Here is a 24,852-nt window from a genome sequence, read left to right on the forward strand (position 1 = left end):
GATTTGAATAATTAGACAAATAATTATTTCTTGGCATTTTAAAGTCTGAGCCTAATTCTATTCCTAAGACTATTGCAAAACTTAAAGCTGTAATTAAATATGTAAGCATCTGCCTTAGCAGGTGTCACTAATTTAGGCAGCAGCAGATTGCACTGGCATAGGGTGGTTCTACTATGGCAAATTACTGGTAAATTGTTGGTAATTGTAATTTTCTTTAAGTTTAAATTGGTTTTTTTCACTTATTTCTTACAGTTCTCTTGTCTATTGCTCTCTCTGTTCTTCTTACCCAGTCCAGTTAGGTTTCTGTGGGCTAGCATGAGATTGTAATGCTTGATTATGCTTTGTTGCTATTTTTGGTTCTGTGAGGTTTACCGCCTGCTAACTTCCCTCCAGGGCAACGTGTACAAATAATTAAATTTTTGTGAAGAAAACTCTGCACCTATTTTGAAACAGCGCCATAAATATTCTATAGAGTTGCAACAGAAGAGGTTTTTGTATTGCACAATCCTTGACACAGTGTGGTGTTAGGTGGCAGAGCTCTGATTTCCCAGCTGATTCATCAGGGTGATGTCAGGATGAGTCTGTGGAGGAAGACAGCAGCAATGCTGATTTCTTCTGGTAATTGTACAGAAGGAAGTGATTTCCCTGCAGCAGGAGTGTATGGGAACTGCCTGGTGGGCTGAGAGCGCAGAGGAACAATCCAGGAATTGCTGAGATTTATTTTTGGTGTTTTCTTTGATTTGCTGAGGTCAAATCTGGCAGGGTAGATGCAGATGAAGGTGGGAAGCTCCTGGCTGGTCAGGCACAGCCAACCCTGCTCAGGAGCCCCATGGCACTGCCCTGTGGGCACCTGGGTGCCCAGGCAGCCAGCCCAGGTCCTGGCAGAGGAGCACCCATCCCTGCATCCGCCCACAGAGCTCAGAACACCCTTTCTGGACTTTTTTAGAGGTTGTCTCTGTTTTCACTGAAGTCAGGGAGTTTTTTGCCATGGATCTCAGTGAGAGCACTTGGAGTGTAGTCAAAGCTAAATAAAGGGAATCTACCCACTTCTAATTTGGAGAGGACAAGGTTTAAGGACATTCTCCTGCCTGGCCTGGGACATCAACAAGACAAACTTCCTCCTTTTTAATTTGTCCTTGTACTGTTGAGAGCCAACACTATTTTTGAAGTTTTTTGAACTGCTAAACCTTAGTCATCATTAACAATTACAGTCTGTGCCAGTATTGTTAATAAAATTGCTAATAAAGTTTAAATTTCTAATGTTTCTTTTTTGTTTTGTTTTGTTTTTTTCTCCAAACCATCAATTTACCTCCCTGAAAAAGATACTGGTTTTGCTGTTAAATTATTTATCTTCTAGTCTGCAGTCTCCTTGCTTTGTATGAAAAGTGAGGGGAAAAAAAAAATCTCATTTTCAGTTGTATTTAACTTAATCAGAAGTAAAAAGCACGTTTGGTGGTTTCAGTGTGTTTTTACATACAGAGTTATTCCCATGTAATAATTACTTCATGTCTTAGGATGGAAGATAAGAAAAAGTGTGATTCAAGAAAGACACTCTGGATTTTTTTTTCTTCCCTTACCTAAACTCTTCTTTTCTTGCAGAAGGAGGACCTCCAAATATATGAAAAGTACTGTCAGAACAAACCAAGGTCTGAAGCTCTCTGGAGACAGTGTGGAGACAGCATCTTTTTTCAGGTGGAATTTCAGTGCAAGACCCTCAAAGCTCATTTTCCTTGTGTATCTCTGTTCTTTAGAAAACCTAGAGCAAAACACAAACTTTCCTGCATGCTTTTTACACTGATGACAGGTGCCCAGTGTGTGTCAAGGTGTTCTCTACAGGAGACTGGGCAGGTAGAGCAGTGGGTAGATTTCCTGGATGGGAGCCTGACTCTGCAGGCTATACCCACACCAAAAGAATGCTGGCTGCTTTGCAAATCCCAGCTGATTGCAATCTCATCAGCAGGGAATGCCAGATTTCAACACCAAGTGGAACCTAAACATTAGCCTTTGTTTAGATTTTCACTGTGGGATAAGTAACCCGGAAATTCCTATGCAGATGGAACAAATTTCTCTCTCAATTAATTCACAGACTTATAATCTTCAGATTGTCAAATGATAATGATCTTGGTGACTTGCCTGTGTTTCAAGAAACAATTTTATTTTTCTTCTGTGTTGTCTCCTGCAGGAATGTCAGCGTAAATTGGATCATAAGCTCTCACTTGATGCTTATCTCTTAAAGCCAGTTCAGAGAATCACCAAGTACCAGCTGCTGCTAAAGGTAATGCCTCCATGACAGTGCAAAGAATTCCAATGTATGGCTTGCTTTACTTCCAGAATTGCATATCAGTCATGACTACCTGGAAATAAATCCTTACTCAGTTCTTCAGCAAATACTCAGCATTTTTTAGTTGTAAATGGTAGAAAACAGTCTTGTGCAGGGACTTCCTGTTCCCAATCTATTTTAGATTTTAGATTAGACTTTTTCCCCATAGCTCCCAATCTATTTTAGATTGGGAACTGCTATTACTTAGCAGTACTTATACTAAGTAATAGCAGTATACTATTACATGTATAGCTCTCTCTATATAAAATATTTTACTTATTTTTTAAGATAGTATTTTATTGTTTTATTTATCTTTAAACAGAAATTGAGCTTGGTTTTATTGTATCAGTATACAGTTTTACAATTTGAAAACAGGAACTGATGCCTTAAATCCTGTCAGTAACATCTAACAGAACTCTTTCAGCTCCCTGAAGTAATATTTTCCCATGGTTGTGACTCAAACCTTTCAGAGGGAGCCACTCCCTTTGCTGCTTCTTCTTAAAAGACACAGCCAGGAACACATTGTCTGTCATTTTTCCATGAAGTGAATACGTAAACTTACTCTTGAATGGTTGGAACCATGAGTGGTCCATGCTTGAAACTCTGATCTGAAGGCAATATATACACTCAAAACAATGATTTTTTTTTCTTTTAAAGCTGGTTGCCTAAATGTCTCTCTCCATCTACTCAGTTCTTAAAAATAATATTTACTGACTTTCCCTGTGGGAAGGTCATGAAGGTGAATTACATGCTGTTCTCAAGCCTCTGGGCTTAAAGTGGTGTTATGTACTCTCATGAAATTTAGCATTGAAGTTTGCAATGAAGATTTTAGATTGCCATTTAACTTGCTAATAGTTACTATGGCACTGCTCAAAATGTGCCAGTATAAGCCATGGGAGGACCTGGTTGGCCATTCTTCTATTTCTGCTTATTGACTTCATGTAAAACTATAGAATCCAAATATTGAACATGGATATAGACAAGGATGCAATATCACTGATTCCAGTAGATTTACATCAACATAGTCCAGAAATAAATTTGAACTCTGTTTCTTGAAACTGTTCTGTGAGAAGGGAAAAAACATCAAGGTCTCCAGGAAAGCAAGAGTAAACCAGATTTTACTTTTAATTTGAAATATGACTGTAAATATACCCAAGATTAGATCAAGGAGTAAAATTCTCAAGCAAAATAGGTCTCAGCCATTGGGGTTTGAAGCTGGTCAGACCAGTTTTGTACTTAGCAACAACACATTGGCACTGGCATTTACTTTGTCAGGGTTTATGAGGTCTGGGAAGATGGTGCACTCCTTCCCTGGCTGCAGGAGCATTTAAAAGTGTAGAAAAATAGAAGCCAGGGAAAAATTGATAACAAACAGGTGTTTAAGAAGCTGTGTGCCTTGAGTGTTGGGCAGACTGGATTTGAATTTTGGGTCACAATCACTGCAACCCTCTGGTTTCAATCAGTTTAGCTAATGTGCTCATGCTGATAAAAGCAGCATGCTCACATCTCATGAGATCCATCCTCATTCTGGAAAATGTGCAGCAGGTACTGTCAGAATGCATCCTGCTTTTACCTTCTAATCCCTGGTTAACCAAGCACTTGAGGACAGATTGCTGCTGTTTGAGGTTTGCAGGAACTACCTTTTTGCATCCCTATTTTACAGGAACACAAGTGCCTCAGCTTTTGGATTAAAAGATTTCCAAACTCAAAATGCAGAATGTCAAACCTGCCAAATTCAGACTAGAAATTAATTTGTATTTTTAACAGTGGTAGTAAGTACATTGTGCAACTAATTGCAGAAGAAAATGGGGAACTGTCTAACACCTGAAATAATTATACTGAGTTTCTTTTCTAGCAGATGTGAAGAAAAAAAACCCTGGATGTAATTCTATGGCATGCAAGGAGTTCATTGTAAATATGTCACAATGGTCCTGTCTCATCTTAATGAACCTGTTAAACTTGAAAATGTTCAAAAGATCAAAATGTATGTCCTCAGTGACCACCCTGATGAATGTCATGTTTGGGTTTTTTTTGGTTTTTTTGTTCCTCTTTTGTTTTCCTCTAGTTCTGCTACTTTGTTTATGCAACACAAATTCCAGGAGGATTGTCTTACAGTGACTTCTGGTATCAGAGGTTCTCAAGTATTCCCCATATCTTTTTTTAACCAGGAAATGCTGAAGTGCAGCAAGAACTCAGAAGGCACTGCTGAATTGGAAGAAGCCCTGGCCACGGTGCTTGATATCATCAAATCAGTAAATGATTCCATGCACCAGATAGCAATCACAGGATATGAGGTAACTGCTGCTGCTCCTCCTCTGCTCTGAGCCATCCCATGTTCCTCTCACCACTGACCATGCTGTGCCTGTGGCTGGTACTGTGCTTTATGGAGCCTGTGCCACATTCCTGAAAGGTGGCACTCAGAGGTGTGTTGTGATGACCAAAAATACATCTCAGCACCCCTGTCATGTGGAGCTGGGGTGTGAATGTGGGGGCATAATGGGGCAAATGCAGGACTTTTGAGTAATTGCACCCAAAACTCATTTGTAGGTGAGAGGTACAAGTGTAGCAAAACTAACTTAAGAAATTTGCTGAAACTTTGTAGCTCCTGTGCAATTCAAGTGTTTTCAAGTCTTTTGCACTTAGGGAGAAAAATGTGGCTTTCATTTAAAGTGGGTAATGGAATCTGTGCCAGTGATTGGCAAGCTTGTTATCTGAAATGTGAAATAACAACCACGATACAAATCAAAGGGCACAAATGTATGTCTCTGCAGAAGCTCCATTGAAGTCATATGACTTTCAAGAACTAGTGCTGACTACATAAAATGAGCCCTTGAGTGAGAAGTGGAAGTGATTGACACATAAAGGAGAAATAAGCCTGACAAAATGAGGCCTGAGAATCATGTGGTTGCCCATTTTGAAATAGCTGCAGGGTGAAAATGTCAAGAAAGAAACAATATACTGAGTATTGTTCAAAGAATTCTTACATCACAGTAACAGGCTTTAATCCAGAAAAACTATTTTGTGCAAAATCTGACTTCCTGAGAAGGTGCTGAGGTCTGTACAGACAATGTCTGAGTGGGAAGAGTTATTCTGGTTATCAGGATGGGAGTGGCCCCAGGAGTTTTGATTTCTATACTTCTCTTTTGTGCAAGTGCATCTGCATCTGGTAGCTGAGGAACCCATGCCTGCTGCCAACATGATTTTATAAATAAATGCAGTTGCTTGCTCATTTAACTGCTTGTCACAGATCCATTGCTGCACACATCTGGAGATGTGGACTGTGCATTACATTTGGGATGAGAATTTGAGTTTTGCCTGCAGTGGCTGCACTGGGTTGAAGGTGAAGCAGTGGCCACCTCATTGAACTGGCAAACACTGAACAGGTGTGGTGCTTGTGGATCAGAGAAACACCACAGGTCATAAATACAATCTGAGATCTCCTAAACCTGACAAATAAAGCAGCACATAATCCATTCTGGTCATGGCTAAGTCTGAGTGTCTCAGAGACTCCTTTTAGTTCATTTTAGAAAAACTCTTTAGAGCCTGTATATTATTATTACAGACTTGAACCAGTCAACATGGACATGGGAAGGTTGTATCATAGATACAGCACACCTTCTACCTCCCAATTTCCACTATTTCTTATTAATTCCCAAAGAGAAAGATAGCTTTCCTCCTGTATTTCTCAGTTTAAATGTATGTACTTAGAGCAATTCACCAAAAAATTTATTTCAGAACAGTTCTGTAAAGGGAAGGGAAGAAGAGCTTCTCCAAGAAAGGTAACATACTATCCTGAGTAGGGGGGATTTATCCAGATTCCTGTCCCTATAAATGCTGAGGTCATCCTTTTGTCTGTTCCTTGCTTTAAAGTGTGAGTAGTTTTGTACTCAGGAATTAAAAAAAAACATTCCTGTTCCTTTTCGACTTTTACTTTTGAATTTTCCAGCCTTTCATGAAATACCAGATAGTAACTCCAAGGACTAGATTTTTGCCTCTGCTTTCTTAGCTGATCTGCAAAAGTAGGACATGGCAGAGTAGGACATGGCTGCTGTTTAGCCCAATGCTGAGAGCATTCCTGAGATGTTTTGTTACATGATTTTTAAATGGGGTAAAAGTGTGAGAGAGGATGTACCAAGTAATTTCTTCTCCTTGTTCCACCTGTCCCAGGTGCTCAGCTGTGGTGCCAAGTAAACACCTCCCATAGACAATGAAACCACACCCCATCTTGTGGAGTCTTTCCCACACAGCCATGATAGAAATACTTGCCTGGAAAACCTTTCAGAGAGGGATATTATGGCAGTAGGGAAGCAGGTTTTGGGACAGCTGGTGAATGCTCCCAACTGCACATTCTGTTTCTTGGACTTGGGCACATGCAGATTTGGGGAGCTGAACTCTTGTGTAAGAAATTGCTAACATGTAAGTCTGGGGATGGATTGGTGTATGTTTTTTATTTTCAGGTAAAACCACAAAAAAAAAAAAAAAAAAAAGGTAATAATTATATTTGAGATAGTGATCAAATCCTCCACTTTAAATAAACTTCCTTTAGGATAAAATATTGCTGTCCACTAGCAGAAATTACCAGAAACAGTGTCCTCCTATTTGCTGCCTACACTGAAGACAGTGCAGTGCTTGTGGGCTAATATTCAAAGTCTGCTGTGGGATTGCTGCAGTCTGCCATCCCTGTCTGTCTCTTTCTTGTCTCTCACTTCACTCACTATTATCCCAATCCCAAGGGATTCAAGGTTGGAAAGACAGACCTGTCACAAGAGTTGAACTGAGCTTCTGGATCTCAGTGCTGTATTGGACAGTGCCTGGAGTGACAGGAGCCTCTCACCATTGTCAGAACCATGTAGAAAATATGCTTGTGGGTTTTTTGTGTTTTTTTTGTTGTTTTTTTTTTTAATTTAGCTTTGCATATCCATGTGCTTTTCACAGGCTTGCAGTTTATACCTACATGCACATATAAATACAAACATCCCCAGTCCTGTATGCACAAAGACAAGATCCAGGTCTATATATTAGAGATGACAGACTTATCTAAATTGCTGAGGTTTTCTGAATGGTTTGGAGAGTCTAATAATACACTGATATAGAGTGTAAAAGTACCAAATAAAGCTCTGGTTTTGCAGTTGAATGTAGGGTAGAGGAGGAGGAGTGAGAGGGAGAGCAGGTTGCAATTATTAGTATAAGCAATGAGACATTCCCACTTGGAGCCAACATCTTCACCTTATAATCAACAGAACATGCAAATGTTGAAAGTAAGTACTTTAATAATGCACTGGGCTTATTCCCTCAACTTATTATACAAAGCATTCCTAGGAAAACTTGTGTTAAGATAGTTATGATTATCATAATTTGTTGAATCCCATTACCATATAGGCATTGCCATGTCTTATATACACACATTCCTCCACTCTTAATGTGGGATTGTTCTGGTGGCATCTGAGCTAAATATTTATATCAGTTGGAGTATTTTCCCTTCAGCCAAGAGCTTTAATTTAGAAAGGTCTTGTTCCTGCCTAGCTTCACTCTCCCTCAGGTACTTTTATGGCTCCTTGGTGCATTCACTCCCTCTTTGCCCAGGGCTGTGCAGTGTTGCATAGTTTGCAGATGGTGAGCCAAGAAATTATTGACAAAGCTTGTAAAGACTATTTTGAAACAGGAGGGAATTACATACCTACACAGCTCTAGGCACTGATCCGTGACTTCAGGCATCTGAGCTCTTTCAAGGTTTTGCCCAGGGATGGAGGAAGCTTGCACAAGAGTGGAAACTGAAACTAAATCTTCCAGAGCCAAAGCCTTTGTTTGGGTATTGGATTGCACTGGCCCTTCCTACTGCCTTGGAGTCAGGGGCCTTGAAACCCAGTTTTGGTCAGCAGAAGGTTCCTCTGAGGTCACCAGAGGGGACAGCCTGTGTGTCACATCCAAAGAGATCTTGAGGTGGATCTTAAATGCTAACTATGTGTGGGGAGACAAACTGGGAGTTATGGACATGAAAACCAGTGGGTTAATGGTTGTGGGAAGAAACCACACAGGGGGACATGTGCACTCTCCAACAGAAGGGATGCCTCTGCCTGGAACCTCAAACACCAGCAGAGGAATGAATTGGGCCTGGGTCTACCCTGGTTTGAGTGTGATCTATGCTCTCTCTTTTTCTTGCTTGCTAGGGGGATGTCAGTGAGCTTGGCAAGCTGTTGATGCAGGGTTCCTTCAATGTATGGACTGACCACAAGAAGGGGCACAACAAGGTGAAGGACTTGGCTAGATTCAAACCCATGCAGAGGCACCTCTTCCTCTATACAAAGATGCTACTTTTCTGCAAGAAACGGGAGGAGAACACCGATGGCCATGAGAAGACAGCTTCATACAGCTTTAAAAATTCATTAAAGGTAATAAATGCAGTAATGGTGGGGGAGGGAAATAAGTCTGGTGTTCTCACAGGCAGGGATGTGCCCACATGGGGATTTGAAGAAGGTGCACATATCTGGAGCTGTCTTGCACCCCTGAATAAATGACAGCTCCCATTTAGTTTTGGGCTGCAGCCAGACCAAGCTATCCTGCAACTGCAGATGTGAACCTCGTTCTTTGCAACTTGACACAATGGGGCACCTTGTGTGATCTTGCCCAGCATCCATAAAGAGAAGCCAGACTGAATGGACCTGCATCTGTCATTGCTCTGCCTACAGGCATCCTCCAGGTGCAGTTCTATGGCAAATTTTACTATTGGCACAGCTGAACTGGTATTTTCTGTGGCAGTAACACCTACAGATGAATCAGTGCAGTAGAAGTGCCCTTTTATTTGCAAGAGTGAAATTTCCAGATATGAGTCAGGGCATTTTAAGGTGGCAATCACAAGTAGGCCACATTTTCCCTCTAAGCACATTGGTGTGACACTTGTGACTTTAACCAGCTAACACAGATCAAGTGCAATGTTCCAAACTTATTTCAGGGTACCCAGGCAGGAATTGTAACAGAACCTGCTTCAAGGCTCAAACCAATTCATATAAGTATTTCAAGTTTCTTCCTGTAGAGATAGAAGGAATGGTGGCATAACACTGTCTAAATCTTTAAATTAATGCTGATGTGGATGTGAACAAGAGGCATGAGCAAATACAGTAATAAAATGAGAAGCTGGTTAGTAGCAGCTGAACTTCAAGACTGTGATTAAGAATTTTTCATTTAAGAAATCTAGAAATTTTTTTCTTCAGGTTTTTTGTGTCTTCTGGATTTGCAGACTGGTCATTAAATTTCACAAAGCCCTATTCCATCCCTTTTTCTCTCCCATCTCAACAGGTCAGTGATACAAGTGAAAAAAACAGTCCTAAAACTGAAAATTTATCAAGGTGAACAAGAGCCAGGATGGGGTTGAAAACTGATCCACAGATCAAGCAATAAAAGAAAAGAAGATAAATTCAAGATCAGACTTTAGTTTGGGTTAATTTTGAACATTCTTTTTCCCTTTAGCAATCAAAAAGACAAATGGCAAATTAGATATTGAGAAATAACATGCTCTGAATTTTACTTTTAATTACTCCCAAAGGTGTCAGAAGTGAATGCAGCCTTTTAAAAATGCTCCTCAGAGGATCAAGTTTAAAGACTGTTGATATTTTCCAGATTCCAGCTTCTTGTTTTCTGTTTTGAAACAGATGAGCACTGTGGGCATTACAGAAAATGTAAAAGGGGATAATAAGAAGTTTGAGATCTGGTATAATGGCAGAGAAGAAGTCTATATCATTCAGGTAATGACAAGTCTTTTTGTCTTCAAGGGCTATACTTCCTTTCAAGTGAATTGTTTTTAAGAATGTTCACTGTCCTGTACACTCCAGAAACAATAGCCATTGAAAGCTTTATTGGTGAAGCCCTTTCAAAGGCACTGAAATGGCTAATTTATTGTGAAAATGGTCAGGATTTTGGCCAAAAGAAGAAATAAAGTAATAGAAAATTCCTTGGAATGCTGGAAAAGCAAGGACAGGACTTTGGATTTGTAGTAACTTTTCTATGTTGAGGAGTGTCTCTTTTGCTCAAAGCTGGCCACAGTGTTCCAATCCTTGGCAAAGATGAGAGCCAGTGTAGGTCAGGGCAGCCCAGTGATTGGCAGCATGTTTTAACTGGATCTGCTTTGCCTTGTCCTCTTTGTTCTCAGGCATCTTCTGTTGAGCTGAAGAACACCTGGATTTCAGAGATCCGCAAAGTCCTGACAGGACAGCTGGAGGCATGCAGAGGTAGGGCTCCCAGAGCAGCAGCTGGCAATGTTCCCCTGTAGCTGTGTGTGACAAAATGGGGCTGGGACAGCCTCTGTGCCAGCCAGGACCCCCAGTGAAGCCAGCGAGGACCAGCTGGGCAGTTACTGCATTGCTGGGATTAAAGCCATGTCTTGATGAAAGAAAATTTCTTGGACTTTTAGAAGTGACAGGGATAACTATTCCATTCACAGTTAGTCCAAGGAACATGGTTTTCCTCTGTTGTCCCTCTCAAGCCACAACTGCAGCATCATCCTTTTACCTCAGCATGTGAGGAGAAGGGGTGTGCACTCTGTGTCTCCTGGATCAAAAGGTCTCCTTCCACATCCATGACTGGACACAGCAAATGCTCCTCTGTTTTAGTCTTTGCTTTGCTTTGTTTGGGCTTTAAGGGTTTTTTGTTTCAAATCTAGTCACCCCCCACCTTATGTTCTAAATGTCAGTTGTCCCATCTTTCCATCTTAGTGACCTCCCTGTAGAGCATGGTTCATGACACTGCCCTCTCTCACAGAGATGTCACTATGAAGGTGGTTTGTGATGTGTTCAACACTGTCAATAATTGAAGCCTCCTAAATAACTAAAATAATGACACCCTTTTATATATAAGATATTGAACCCCAGACAGACAAAATTCAGTCAGGTTATTTCAGATAGCAAAAGAACATAGTGATGATAGCTATCATAGATGCTACTCTATTTATTCTCTTAGGACAAAAAACCCCACAGACTTTTCCTGAATCTTGGCATTGCCTCTCACCTTGGTCTGTCAGTTTCTGTTTCTTTTATACACTCATCTCTCTTTAAAGCAAAGGTCAGCAAAGCCTCTCCACCCACATCCTTCAAATTCCTAAGCAGACTTTGTCCAAGGTAGAAACTTGTGTCTGTGCTTTAACTTTGGAGGTCACCTCTATTTTAATTGCCTGTTTCACAAAGACAATGAGTTCTTGCATCCTCCTTAGGTACAAGGAAACAATTATGAACATTAGCAATTGAATCCAACCCATAACAATACACCTATTTACGATGTTTACTGCTCTGGACTTGTGTTACTGATCTTTCCTTCATCCTTTCTCCTTTTTATTCTGAATTTTACTGTGATTACTTCATCAGGAACTGCTGAGGAAAGACCTCAAGATTCTTGTTAGTGCAGTTTCAGGACTGGATCTAGAGACTTTCTGATATGGTTTGTAGTATTTGCTTCTGAAGTATAAAAGCTGGTTACTTAGGCTACCACAAAGGTGCTAATGGAGAAAATGTACATATTTAATAGGATAGAGTGCTAGTCCTCTATTTGTGTTTCTAGGCAAAGGAAATTAGGCTTGTATGTTACCCACATGAGCATTAGTGAAACCTCTATAGCATACAAGACCTATAAGCTATTAGAGCTGCTTTGCATTTTCCAGAGAAAAATATACAGGAATCAAGACTGATTGAAACATTTCTATTTTGATGTTCTTTATTGTTTTGCACTAAGATCATACCATTCTAGAATATTTCAGCTTTCAAGGGACGTCAGGACATCACAGTCCAAGGTCCAGCTCAGGGCAGAGTCAGTTATTGGTCAAACAAGGTTACTCAGGACTTTATTCAGTCTGGTCTTGAGACCATCCAAGGGTGACTTTCATCCTTTCATCCTACTCTGTGAATATAGTCAAGATTGTCTTTATTGTGAATCCAGCAGAACAGCAGTCAGAGGATATAAATTGTATCTCAAATGCTATTGCAACTCTTCCCATGGCCTTTTCCCAAATGCTCACATGAATCAAACCCCTTACTACAATAACTGCTGTCAGGAAGCACATGCTTTGTCCTGTGGTTTTAAAGTTTCTTTTTTTAATGACTCACAAAACAAGAGGCCTTAATCCAAGACTGGATATTTTTACAACTGAGCATTGCAATGGGAGAAGGAAGAGGGATATATTTGGTTTTTTAGCTGCTTTTAATGACTGTTGTTAGGAGTTGCACAGGGGGTTGGAATGTTGGAAGGAACCAGCTGAGGTGGATGAGTGAGGGGCAGAGAAGGTGGCCACAGGATGGGATAAATAGTTTAAAATATGGGTCACTGGTGTCCAAACACTTGGTGTGTACCCAGCCCTGTCAGAGACTGCAGTGAGCATGGAGTGCTAACGAGGCTTTGGGCAGCACCTTGATCCATCAATCCCCAAGAATGCAGGCAAAGGAATTACTGATACAGCTTAAGAGATTTGTGTAAGGCCATGAAGCAGTTGCCAAACCCAGGAATGGAGCTACTTCCCACTCCCGAGCCAGCATGGGCATTTCTACCCCACCAACAAACTACCTGAGTTTAATCTTTCAGTGCTGCCCCATCCCCCTGTCATGTCTCTTTCACTGATAGGAGGTTCATCTTTTTCAGAATGAAATAGCCCAGGGATCTCAGCAATATGAGAGTTTGAAAGAAGCTCCTTCCGCTGCTTCCTCACTTCTCAATGTCTGACTCTCCTGGCCCTGAAATCCAGACTCTGAGCAACTGTCGTATAATTTTTCTTCACTCAGCATTTACTGGACAAAGTACAAGTCTGTTGCTACCTTGTGGCTCTGCAAAAAGAGTGAACAAATGGCATATATAGCATTTTCTGATTACTGTTTGTTGAGGATGCTGAGCAAAAGCATTCTGCAGAGAGATAGGGATATATTCTGCGATGTGGCTGAGTATGCAAAAGGGCTGATGGACATGTGTTGCTAAATCCAGACAAAGCTGTGAGCCACAAAACTTGTATTCTGGGAAAAAGGCCATTATCCATTCTCCAGATCAATATCATGCAGTTAGCTAGGAGGAGGTACTGAGAAAAGGGAAGGTAGTAGGGAAAGAAATCTCTATTGTGGTGAAAAAATGTGAGTTGTTTGGTGAGCTAAAAGATTTCATTAAGATCTTAATATGCCTTTCTGTTCAAGTACAAGCATTCCATTTTGATTGCAGTGGCAGTCAAAATCTCTCTCCTATTTCTCTCTCCCACCTTCTACATAAAACAGAAGCAATTGAAACATTCTGGAGCAGCTTGTTTTTACTTTTTTTTTTTTAACAGAAGCAAGTCAACTGCACCAAAGAATCACTGAGAGTGTGTATCATGCACCAATGGATTCCTCCAATGCAAGCAGGTAACCACAGCTGCTTTGGCATATCAGTGCCATGTTTTGTCTTGTGTTTGTGCTTTTGCAGTACATAAATTCATAGGTTTTTGTGTTTAGCTTCCTTCAATTGTCTTCAAATTCTTTAAAGATAAATAAACACAGATAAAGGTTTGCTCAAGAGAGAAGTTATATCACAATCCGGAATTAATTTCAAAGACTAACTCAAGTTTAGTTGAAAAGTATTGGAACATTTCCAGGATCTCAAATGGAGCTGTCAGCAAAGTTTTGTAATGACCCAGTTGCTGGGCAAGTTTAATGTAAGTTGGCATGGGATTTCACTGTAAAATTTTAGCAGGATCAACCAAGCCAGGAGATCCCAGGTAACAGCCAGCCTTTGAGAGTTGTACAACTCAATGCAAGAAATATTAAACAGATGTAGTGCTATTAATCCTGCACCATATTTTCTCTAGGCTTGGTTAATTTGCCTTTTTTAGGGTTCAAGGATGGAAATCTTTCAGCAGAACCACCCTGGGGATAGGAGAAAATTATTCCAGTAAGATATGAAGTGCAATCACAAAAATGTTTCAGAAGAATCCAGATGCATGTCCTTCTTAAAAGGCTCTTAAAGTGAGATTTTCCAGAGCAGAAATTATAGACAAAATATGTCAGCAGAAAATTAACTCCAGGAAGAAAGGCCATGTGATCAGCTATTTGTCCTAGAGTGGATTAATCCAAAGGAAAAATGAAATGTTGTCCTCACTCTGCCAACTGTGCCAGAAAAAGAGAGGTCAGATGCTCCTTCTCCAAATGCTGGGTTATTATAGAAAGAGGAAGAATGCAGTGAGTCTTCATGGAAGAGCAATGTTCGGGGCTGTGATGAATGGCACAAAGTTCAGGGTGTGCCATTATCTGTTATTATATGTGTCCCCAAGATAAGCAGGGGCAGCAGAATTGCAGCATCAAGCTGACTGTGCAGGAGTTGATGTGAAATGGTGGATCCAGAGTTCCTCAGACTGGGGAGCCCTTTCTGCAGCCTGCTCTGGATTGCTGGGGGAGACAAGGAGGGGAAGGAAGAGGCTGGGCTGCAGCAGCCACCACGTGGCACAGCCTGTGCTCATGGCTGGTGTGACCAAGCAGCCCCAGCTGTGAGAGGTGCTGGAGGCAGAGGAGACAGCATCTGCTAAAGAGCAGCCAGCACCACCAGTGCTGTGCCAGCAGAAGGAGGCTGATCAATCACTGCCATGTTATCTACCCAACAGGCTGCCCATGTGTGACAGTGACTCTGCTGTTTGTTGGGAATTGGCAAACACCGCTGTGACATGGGGGAAATCTGTTTGCAGGATGCGTTCCCCTCCCCTAGCTGTATGTGTCCCATGACAAAGACTATCCCCTTTACTGTTTACATGCCACCAACATCACTTGGGACTGCAATTCCATGAGATAAGGCAGGCCTGACTTGGGATTGGAGCTGAGGTGTTGGGAAAAGGAACACTTAGAGCCAGTGTCCTACACACAGGCAGTTACTGAGTGTCCCTAATTCCTCTTCAATCTATTTCAATTCTGCCCAGTGTTATCTATTGCTGCTGTATCTCTCTCTCAAGGAATGGCTGCTGCATTTCATTGATAATGAAATGATCCCTTTGTATTGTTTTCTAATCTATTTAAATACATGAAATTTAAATAGTCTATTGTTCCAACTGCTTAACAATCTGCTTTGTTGGAAATGACTGATGCAGTCATACATGCATGTAAAAATATCCTGTGAACATGGATAAACACAAACTCTTGGAATTTGGCTGCAGATGCTGTTTCAGAAAAGCTCTTGTATTTTCTTGGTGTCTTTCTCACAGCTGTAAATCTTTAACTCTGTCAGCTGCATGTTTCACAGTTATCCCAGCCTAGCTGGGAAAAAAGAGAGGAAAAAGAATAAGGAAATGTGAGTGTGCTTTGGATTTGTTCCCATGTTTATTTTGAGCCCCATTTTGTACCCAACATGAAGCTGCAAAATCACATTTTGATGGAGTACAGGAGGTAACAGAGACCTTGCTAAGATTCCATCAGAAACAGGTCAAAAGTTCAAATGCAAAACAATGAGTCCTGGACTACTTTATATTTAGAAAAGCTATTAACAAACCTCTAGTATTTAAAATGTTTTGAAGTTGTTAATGATGTATCTTGGACCTTCCCTTACAGCAGTTCACGTGTCATTTGCAAGCAGCAGTTTAATTGCTGATACGTGTCAATAACAAGAGCTTTGGCAAAGAGTATTTCAAATGTGTAGATACAATGATTTGTGTGGAGCAGTCTGCCAAAAATAACAGTCAAACATCCAAATTAAACCACCAGACATTTGCAAAGAACCACAAGAAAACCTTGCAGTTTGAACGTCCAACAAACCTGGGACAGGGGCCTCAGTCCCATTACCCAAGGCAGTACCTGAGCAGGTTTGTCAAGGTGGATCCTCCCATTTGTGATTCAGCTGCAGACAGGGATATCCCACGGGGATTCATGCTCCAAAGAGCAAAGAAACAGAAGTTGGGGAAGCCAATAGAATTCATATGTTGCTTATGCATGGTGTGACCTCTATGTGACCATCCAGTATCCATTTCTCTCCTGGAGACAAATGTATTTATGCTGCAAAAGAAGGAAAATCTGGGTTGTCTTTTCTTACCTGGCTTCCCACTCCAACCTTTCAAATCTGCTGCACTTGCAAAAAGAATTTTTGCAGACAGCCAGCTTGTTTCTCCATTTTTCCCTTCTCAACGTTGATGAATCCACATCCCTCACTGCGTGGTGGGCAGAGGAGGCAGGATGGGTTTTTCCCACCACATATGCCTGCACAGATGCAAGCTTTTGTACCAGAAAGCATTTTAAAACCAGTCCTTTGTTCCTTAGGCTTCTATGTTTGAGGGTAAATAAGAATGCTTAGTGCTCAGTGCTTTATTAGATGTTAACAGGAATGTTACTATTTTTGTATTTCTTTTGTCCCAAGGTATAGCAGGAAGTCATCAAGTATATATGAAAACAAATCTGAGACATCAAATGTGGATGCATCTAACAACAAAAACAGGAATTCCAGTCCCAGCGCCAGACAAAAGAGAGGTAGGAGTTCTCACACAGCTTTTGCTTCCAAACGGTAATATTTTTATATTTGCACATATTTCTGGAGTTTGATGAGGATAATTTAGATCTATGTTGTTTTAACCCAACATCAAAAAACCAATGCTACAAAGCTGAATGACTGTACCGTGAAAATTTGTGAGCACCAAAAGGCATCACCAGTTTAGGGTTTTTAAGTCTGAGTTTTGATGCTTTATAGTGCTCTTTATACAACTTGTGTTTAAAAATAGAACTTAGGGGACAATAGCATATGTGTTTTAACCTTCTGCATCCTGGTGAAGTTGATTTCTAGACATACTTAATTTAATTTTTTTTCTACAGACTTTGCTAACTGATTTCTTTGTTTAAGTCAAAGAGAGTTTTTTGCCTCCTCTGTGTATATCAATTCTCCCCAGCTGTACAGTAAATAAACCCACAGGCAGTCACAGAAAGTCCCTCCATTATTTGAGCCCATAAACACAATAGGTCTTCTATACAACAGAAGTTAAAATAAATACTATAAAGAAATGGAATCTCATCTGACAGCAGGAAGAGAAAATCTTTTGATAGCAGTTTCTCTTTTAGGCAGTATTTCTTAATGTTGAACAAAGAATTTTCTACTAATATAAAAAAGAAAATTGTGAACTCTTAAGAGATTAATACCCAAATGAGGCATGAAGTAACACCCTCATTATAAATAAAGATATTTAAAAAGAAAATGGAATGTCTCTCTTGGAAAAGAAAGGCTATTCACCAAAAGATTTTTAATTGCAGTAGGTTTTCATGCTGGAAAAAAGTTACAGATTCTTCATTAAAAAACCCAACCTTAATTTTTTTCAGTAAAATTTTCTTTTTAAAATATTTAGACTTTTTTTTTTCTAATTCAAAAAGTGGAAAAGTAGCTTTTCCTTTTAAATTTAGAAGCTTAAAAAAATCCAAGAAGATTACTGATGTTTTCTAACTGTCCAGCTTACTCTAAGTGTGGGAACGGGGCTCACATTCCTGCTGATTGTTATTCTTCTGCCTTCTGCTTTCCCATGAGCAGCTCCTCAGGGCTCTGGCTGGGATCCCACTGGCTCAGCCCAGAGCATCCTCATCCTCTGGTGGGTGGCTCTTCCTGCAGGGCTGGGCAGTGAGTCCATTCTCTGGGGATTCGGGTGCCCTGTGCCTCCTGAGCTGCAAACCTCGCTCTGCAGAGCCACCAAAATGCTTTCCAGCTCCACATGTCCCGCCAAAACTCGAGCTTGTGTCCTGTGAGGCACCGAGGGCTCTGCAGGGGGCTGAACCCAAAAATGTCCCAACACTCGGCACACAGCCTGGGGCTCTGCCAAAACTGTCTCTTTTGTGCCACCTACTGCCTGTAAAATGCTTCCAATATCGGTGTAGTTAATGTGAACACATTATTTTAAAACATTGGGGAGTTTCTGCAGTACAGAAGGGGAGGGTACTATTGACAAATTATTTCAGTTTTGTTATTCTTATTGATAAGTGGCTGTGGCAGAGTTTTCTACATGTAAATCAGTGTTTTGTGTGGACCTGACTGGTGGAGTCACTGCCTTGAAATAAAATAGGAGCAAATCCTGCAGGATCCTCTGGGGACCCCCTTGTCTGACTGCCCTGCTCAAAGCAGGGTCAGCTGCAGCAAGGTGCCCACAGCCAAGTCCATTTGGGTTCTGAACAGCTCCAAGGATGGTGACTGCACAATCTGCCATGGGGACACTGTCCTAGGTTTAACCCCTTTCACAGTAAAAAGGGTTTCTCACATTTTAAAATGGAATTTCCCATATTTCAATTTGTGCCTGTTGCCTCTCTCATCCTTTCACTGGGCTCCGCTGAGAAGCATCTGGCTCCATTTCTTTATTTTATAAGATCCTTCTGAGCCTTTTGTTCTCCAGGCTGTGCAGTCACAGCTCTTTTTTTACTCTCCCCTCATGTCAGCAATCCCTTAATGATCCTCACTAGATTCACTGGAGGAGCCCAGGACAGGACAGCACTGCAGGAGGGTCTCTCTGTGCTGAGATGAGGGGAAACATCACATCACCTCCCTGGAGCTGCTGGCACAGCTCTGCCCAGTGCAGCCCAGGATGCTGCTGGCTTTCTGTGACACAAGTGTGCACTGCAGGCTCTCCTTCAACCCGCTGGTTCTTATTATGCTTGGAAATAATTTCCAGGGTTATTTGGTATACCTGCAGAATGAAGGAAAAGGTTTGTATGACTCAGGTGGAGACAACATGACTTCAAAGACTGGTGTCAAATGCTTTGCTGGTGCTGAGGGGCTGTGGGGACTTGTGAAAAGCAAAGGGGTCCCTCAGTGAAGTGATTCAATTGCAGAGCTGAAGAACCCAGGAGCCCACCCCTCTGCACATGCACTGCTGTACTCCCTGTGGGACTCGCTGATAATTAAATGCTATGGATTTTCTCACCCTAAGAAAACAGAAAGTAAATATATTTTATATGCCAGTTTTTGAATTCTTTATAAGCTACAGTATCTGTACAGGGATTGCCTGGCAGTGGGAGCAGCCATGGCAGGGAATGGCCAACACAGACTGTTTGGAAGCCAAAGGCAGCCCCACAGCAGAAGCCACTGCCTGGGAGCAGCTCCTCACCAGACGCACCTGCCTGGCCCAGAGCTGGCACTGGGTAGAAGGAGCTGAACCACAGTGACATTATCCTTCTGTGTTGTTAAAATCTGTTCCTCTCACACCCCTCTATGCATGCAGGCACCTTGGGTCTTAGATTATCTTGGCTGCAAATCAGGAAGTGATGGGATGCACTTTCCTTTGGAAGCACAGCTAATCTGTCTGTTGCTTGTCTGTCAGTGTGGATTCACTATCTCTTTGTGTTCCCTTTGTACTTTTGGTCTTCATTTGTCCTTCTAAAGATTTTCATGTGATAGTGTGTGAACTAAAGAAGGGAAAATCTATTGGTTAAATCCCAAGCCTCAGAAGCAGGTACCCAACACATGGTTTTTCTCCTGCTCCTTTGCCATAAACCTTCTGGGTATTATCTGCCCACACCAAGAAAGGAGCAGATGGAGGATTTGGCAGGAATGTGTGGATCTGGAGGTTTGAGCTAGGTCCTGTTTCCTGCAATGTGAGTAACTGAGTATCTTTCAAGCCCAGAGCCTCAAGACCTCCATCCATCTGTGATCTTTGCAGAGGCAGCTGTCAGACAGCATGGCTGATTATTCATGCAGGAGCCTGGCATGTGAGCTTTGCTGGCATGGCACGCTTACATCCCAGCAAATCAGGAGATAATTGCATGACTCTGCCAGCTTCAGAGGCTTTAGAAAGGTTTCAGCAGGTAAGGTTGAAGATGTACAGTCACAGGGCTGGTGAGGGCAGACTCTTCAGTGCCAGTGCTGGATTGCAGAAGTGGGACTGCTCCCAACACTTGCATGTCCTGTACTGCAAGGCTTTTTCTCTTATTTCTCCCTACAAGTCACTGCTCCAGCCAATGATGTGTTTCCATAACAGAAGGCACTAGCTTGCTGCTAAATGGTTTTTTCCTTTGATGAGAGCTACCTCCCTTCACCTGTTATTCTTTGGTTTTATTTTGTTGTTGTTCTCCATTAAAACTCAGTGAGCCAAACTCAACCCAGGGGTCTGTTTGGTTCAGCTGGTTTACTCACCCTGATCTCATGTCACCTTTCCAATTGATTAGCTCTTGCTCAGGCTTGAACTGAATCAAAATTTATTGATTTCTTTTGAGTTGTCATCCAGTGCTAACCTTTCCTTTCCCATAAGCTAAACAGCTGTCCCTTCCTTCCTTATTTCTCTTCCCTCTCCCTCTCTCTCCTAGTTGATGCTTCCAGCAGCCTTAACCTTGAGCGCACAGCGCTTGCTAGAAAGCGATTCACATTGCAAGGTCTTTCCAACCGCAGAGCTCCACCCAAAGGTAAAATCACCCATGCAGCATTTGGTCTCAGGCCATCTGTCTCCTGCACTCCCACGGTGTTCTCTCCATCCCATGGTGCCATCCATCACCGTTTCCTAAAGTGCTGCTGCATCTCACCCAAATGCTCCTTTCTGGTGCACATGAGTGGCTCCTCTGTTCAAAGACGCCGTCACCAAAAATTGCTCCCACGGCAGCATTGGCAAGGCAACCTCTGGGTTGGCTGGTTGGGTCTTTTACTGGTGTACAGTGCAAATAACATTTGTTTCCAGTTTCTCTCAAGGGTCAAAGTGTGAACTGGTTTTAAATGATCAACTGAACTTCTTTCAGCAGCTTACAGGCTTGAAGAAAAAGAGTATCATATCTGTTGTGCTACATGAGATTTTCATGTGTGAAATCATTCATTGGTTGGATGTTGTTGTTTTTTCAAATATTGTTCATTTGTGGCCTAGTGGGGAACGAGAATTCAGGAGAACTGAGGTTTTATTCCACTTAATTGTGTTATATGACGCCATAAAATGCTGTGTTTTGGGTACTTGTGCATAAATGTTTAGTAGATATCCATGAAAAGAGAGCTTTGCAAGTTCCTGTGGTAGCTGTACAAGGAGGAGACTTTAGAGGAAAGAAAGAAATGTGAATAGAAATTAAATTGACTGACTACTTATAATTACTTTCTGAAAAGATACGATAATTACTCCCTTTATTGTTTTTGTGTGGCTTTTTTCCTGTTCTGATAAATAATATTTCCTCTGTGAGACAAAGGGTTAGTATGCAGTGATGGAGAGGGTGAACATCAAAGGAGGAAGAAGCAAGATGAAAGCATAAAAGCAGAAATACAGAAGCATTAAATTATAATGTGATAAAGTAGATAAGAATGCACCAAGAGTCAGCACTGCTGTAAGATTCTGGCTACCAGATTAAGGCTGCATGTGGTAGTGAGATCCAAGATGGACAAACAAAGTTCAATGTCTGAATATAAAAGCAAGTGGATTTTAGATCTTGGGACTCAGGAAAATCAATGACAAAACACAGAGTTCAGAAATAATGCTGTAATTTTTGCAAGTCTAGATTTACAATTTTGTTTGGGGTCTCTCTTACTTCTTAATCTGAGTTTTTCTTGTCATATGAAATGTCTTGCCTTGTATTCAGTGTTGCAGGCAGCGAAGCACAGCTGGGAAGAGCTCAGCTGTAGGTGCTCTGAGTTCAAAGCCTTGCTGGGTCTGGTTACTCGGGATTCCTGTGGAACAAACACCTCTTGCACAATGTCCTGCTTCCCTCTGTGGGGCTGTCCTGCTCTGGCCAGAGGGAGCTGCTGGCAGACAGGCTGGCTGTGGTCATGGCTGCAGGCAAAGCCTCTCAGCACTGCCCGGGCTGGCTGCTGGGGCACGCTGGGAGAAGGGAACAGGGAAGGGTCTGCTATCAGCTTGTCCTGCTCCTCAACACTTTGTCTAAAGGTTTTTGTTACTGGCCATGGTGAAGGATGGTGTGTTGAGCTGAGTGTACTTTGGTTCAGATCTGCTGTGTCTGTTTCTGTCAAGAGCACATAAAAAGGAAGGTCTAAACAATATAATACCCCAACTAACTAGGGTGCAAACAAGATTGGGTATCAACTGCCAGTGGAGCATGGATGCTCAGAGAACTGCTGAACTATCTGCCTAGGCTAGATATGACAGGCTGGAAAATGTTGTATATAATCACTTTGGTGTTTTAGTCAAAGAAATGCTGATGTCTGGAGAAGAAACTTTGGCATCCTGCACTCCATCAGAGCAGAGATCCCTGGGGCAGCCACCCCGGAGCTGGCACCAAAGTGTATCCAAGTCCACACTCAAAGCACCCTGCATCTCCCCACCCTTGGGTCAGCATTAGCCATCCTGGTTTGCACAGCCAAGTTCATATTCCTTGGGGTGGGAACAACTTCAGCACATGTCATGGTGAAATATGGGGAGTCTGTGTCTTTACTCCTGAGCAGACTTAGAGAAAAGGCAGGATGAGGAATAAGAAAAGAAAAAAACACTCTAGCCTTCACCTTCTCCAAGCTGGTTTGCACTGGTAAAGATGGAAGCTTGGAGAATATTTTCAGGCATTCACACAGTTAAATTTTAGAAATGACAAATGTGAACTCCAAACCATTCATACTTGTTTTTCAGTGTATTCCAGGTCAGTCATCACAGAACAAGCAGCTCAGTGTCTAAAATGATCCAAACCTCATCTGTACACACAAACCCCATTCCAGCCATCATGCTCATTTCTGTGTTTTGTAGCTGTACTTGGACACTAGTTTGTTGCTAAAATAATAATTGGCATGGCTCTTTTCTGAAGTATTGAAATTGGTGCAGTTGGAATTGCTTTGAAAATATGTTCCCAGTAACACTTTCTGTGCTTTTCACCTTGTTGAGGGTATTTTTAGAGGAGCAACCTTTCTTTTATTTACCCTTTTCCAGCTGCTGCTTTGCTTTGAACACCTTTTACCCCCAGTGCTTATTAACCTCTAACCCTGCCCTGCATTGCATCTGTCTGTTCTCCCAGATCCAGAGTCTAAGGACAGAGAAGTTACCCGTCGCTTTTCCCTAGCCTCCTCCATCAGCACCACAGCCAATGCTTCTGCTGCCACCAAAGGTACTGTCCTGCTGCTTGCTTAGCTCCCCCTCTCCCTGCCTGCTGCCTGGCACAGTCACTGCCAAATGCTGCTCTGAGTGAGCCCCTCAGTTTTCACTGAGCAGGAGGTTCCAGTAGAAGAAGAGTGAGCACCAGTGTAACACCTGCAGGGAGGCAGGCCAGGACATTTTGAATGTGTATTGAGGTGTGCTGTCAGCACACAGACTGACTCTTCCCAATTTCTCCATTGTAGGCTCCAAAAAGTGTTGCTGGTGTCCATGGAAATTGGATTAATGTTTGGCTGATGTGGGGTTAGGTTTCCAGTAGCACATATGCCTGCATATCAGGGATAATTTTGATAACAAGAACATATGGTCTTACATGGAATTCTGAATATGCTACCTTTTGGCAGTTCCTGGAATGGACTGGAGGAACTGATTTGCAAGGTTAAGATTTTCAGGGCAATTCAAAAGATCAAAATAGAAGGCAAAATTGTAGAATTAATTTGTATAAAAATCTTTGCTCTGTAGTTGTCAGGAAGAAAGTTGCTCAGTATCTGTTGCCTTCTCAACAGCTGTGAAGGATATGAGCCACATCCTTGGCTGCAGTGAGGCTGTCAGGGAATGAGGGCATGGTGGGGTTCATGGGCAGAGGAAGGATGTGACAGTCTCACTACCCACAAATGTTTCTTTGACAGCACCTTTAGACCACAGCACTAGAACATCCTTACATGGAAGTGATGGGCATAGCACATGAGAAGGGGTTATTACAGCTTTTTGCCCTCAGCAACAACTCAGACATACATGATCAGTTGCTAAATTATGGGAAGACTGAGTCATTTCCTAATAATTCTTTTCAAAGCCGAGGAACATAATGAAGCACATATCTACAAAGAAAATGGGCAACCAAGGGTTGTTCTTTAGTGTGGTGTATCAAAGAGAGCATGTGTGAATTGCTATGAAAGTTAAAATTTGTTACAGTTTCATATCAAAAAGTCTTATTCTAGAATCCTGTCTGCCAAAAGACTGTTGGCAATCTCTTGGGATACTGAGAAAACCACTTCTGCTATGATTTTCAAAGCTAGAAAACAGAATCAGTGCTTTTCAATTAAGTGTTTTAGTCACAGCATCTACTTTAACAAAATATTTCAGATGACAGAAGAACTGAAGCCTGAGTCTTGTCTGAGCATCAGCCCAGATGCAGACCTAGCCAGGTTGTTGTGGTCACCACTTCTGGGCACAGCTGTTGCTGTGTCTGATCGTCACTCCTGGCAGTTCAGCTCCCCCCACATCTGCAGTGGGGCACAGGAGAGGGGCTGCACACGGACCTGTGGCTGGTGTCCCCCCGTTCCGAGGGTCAGAAGTGCTGGCTCTGTGAGCTGTGCCCTGCCAGGCTCACGGCTGCAGGCGGGGACTGCGGGTCTGCTGCATTAGTGCCATCTCCTGGGCAAGAGTGAGAGGCAGCGTCTGTGAGACCCCAAGGGAAGCAGATTCTTTTGCTGTGATGTCTCAATGTCTTTTGACAAAGGGGTTTGTTCCCTATCCACTTCACAGAAGTGTGTATCTCCACCACCTAGAACCCAGGGGTTGGTCATTCTTCTGGGTGAAATTAAAA

General features: G+C 42.0%; 1 protein-coding gene across 8 annotated transcripts in view; it reads left to right on the top strand.

Moving 5' to 3' along the window:
- Nucleotides 1-24,852, top strand: part of MCF2L2 (MCF.2 cell line derived transforming sequence-like 2) — a 152,139-nt gene that overhangs the window by 117,334 nt on the left and 9,953 nt on the right. For 4 of the 8 annotated variants that reach the window (XM_063167213.1, XM_063167211.1, XM_063167212.1 and 1 more), the window contains exons 19-28: nt 1,600-1,692; nt 2,183-2,275; nt 4,489-4,614; nt 8,488-8,709; nt 9,967-10,059; nt 10,464-10,542; nt 13,605-13,677; nt 16,643-16,752; nt 20,551-20,646; nt 23,170-23,259. In XM_063167213.1, coding sequence (XP_063023283.1) covers nt 1,600-1,692; nt 2,183-2,275; nt 4,489-4,614; nt 8,488-8,709; nt 9,967-10,059; nt 10,464-10,542; nt 13,605-13,677; nt 16,643-16,752; nt 20,551-20,646; nt 23,170-23,259 — 1,075 coding nt within the window. The remainder of the gene's footprint in view (nt 1-1,599; nt 1,693-2,182; nt 2,276-4,488; nt 4,615-8,487; nt 8,710-9,966; nt 10,060-10,463; nt 10,543-13,604; nt 13,678-16,642; nt 16,753-20,550; nt 20,647-23,169; nt 23,260-24,852) is intronic. The other 4 variants (XM_063167217.1, XM_063167218.1, XM_063167214.1 and 1 more) reach the window with 3 other exon arrangements.

Source organism: Melospiza melodia, chromosome 12 (assembly GCF_035770615.1).
Source record: "Melospiza melodia melodia isolate bMelMel2 chromosome 12, bMelMel2.pri, whole genome shotgun sequence".
NCBI lineage: Eukaryota > Metazoa > Chordata > Aves > Passeriformes > Passerellidae > Melospiza > Melospiza melodia.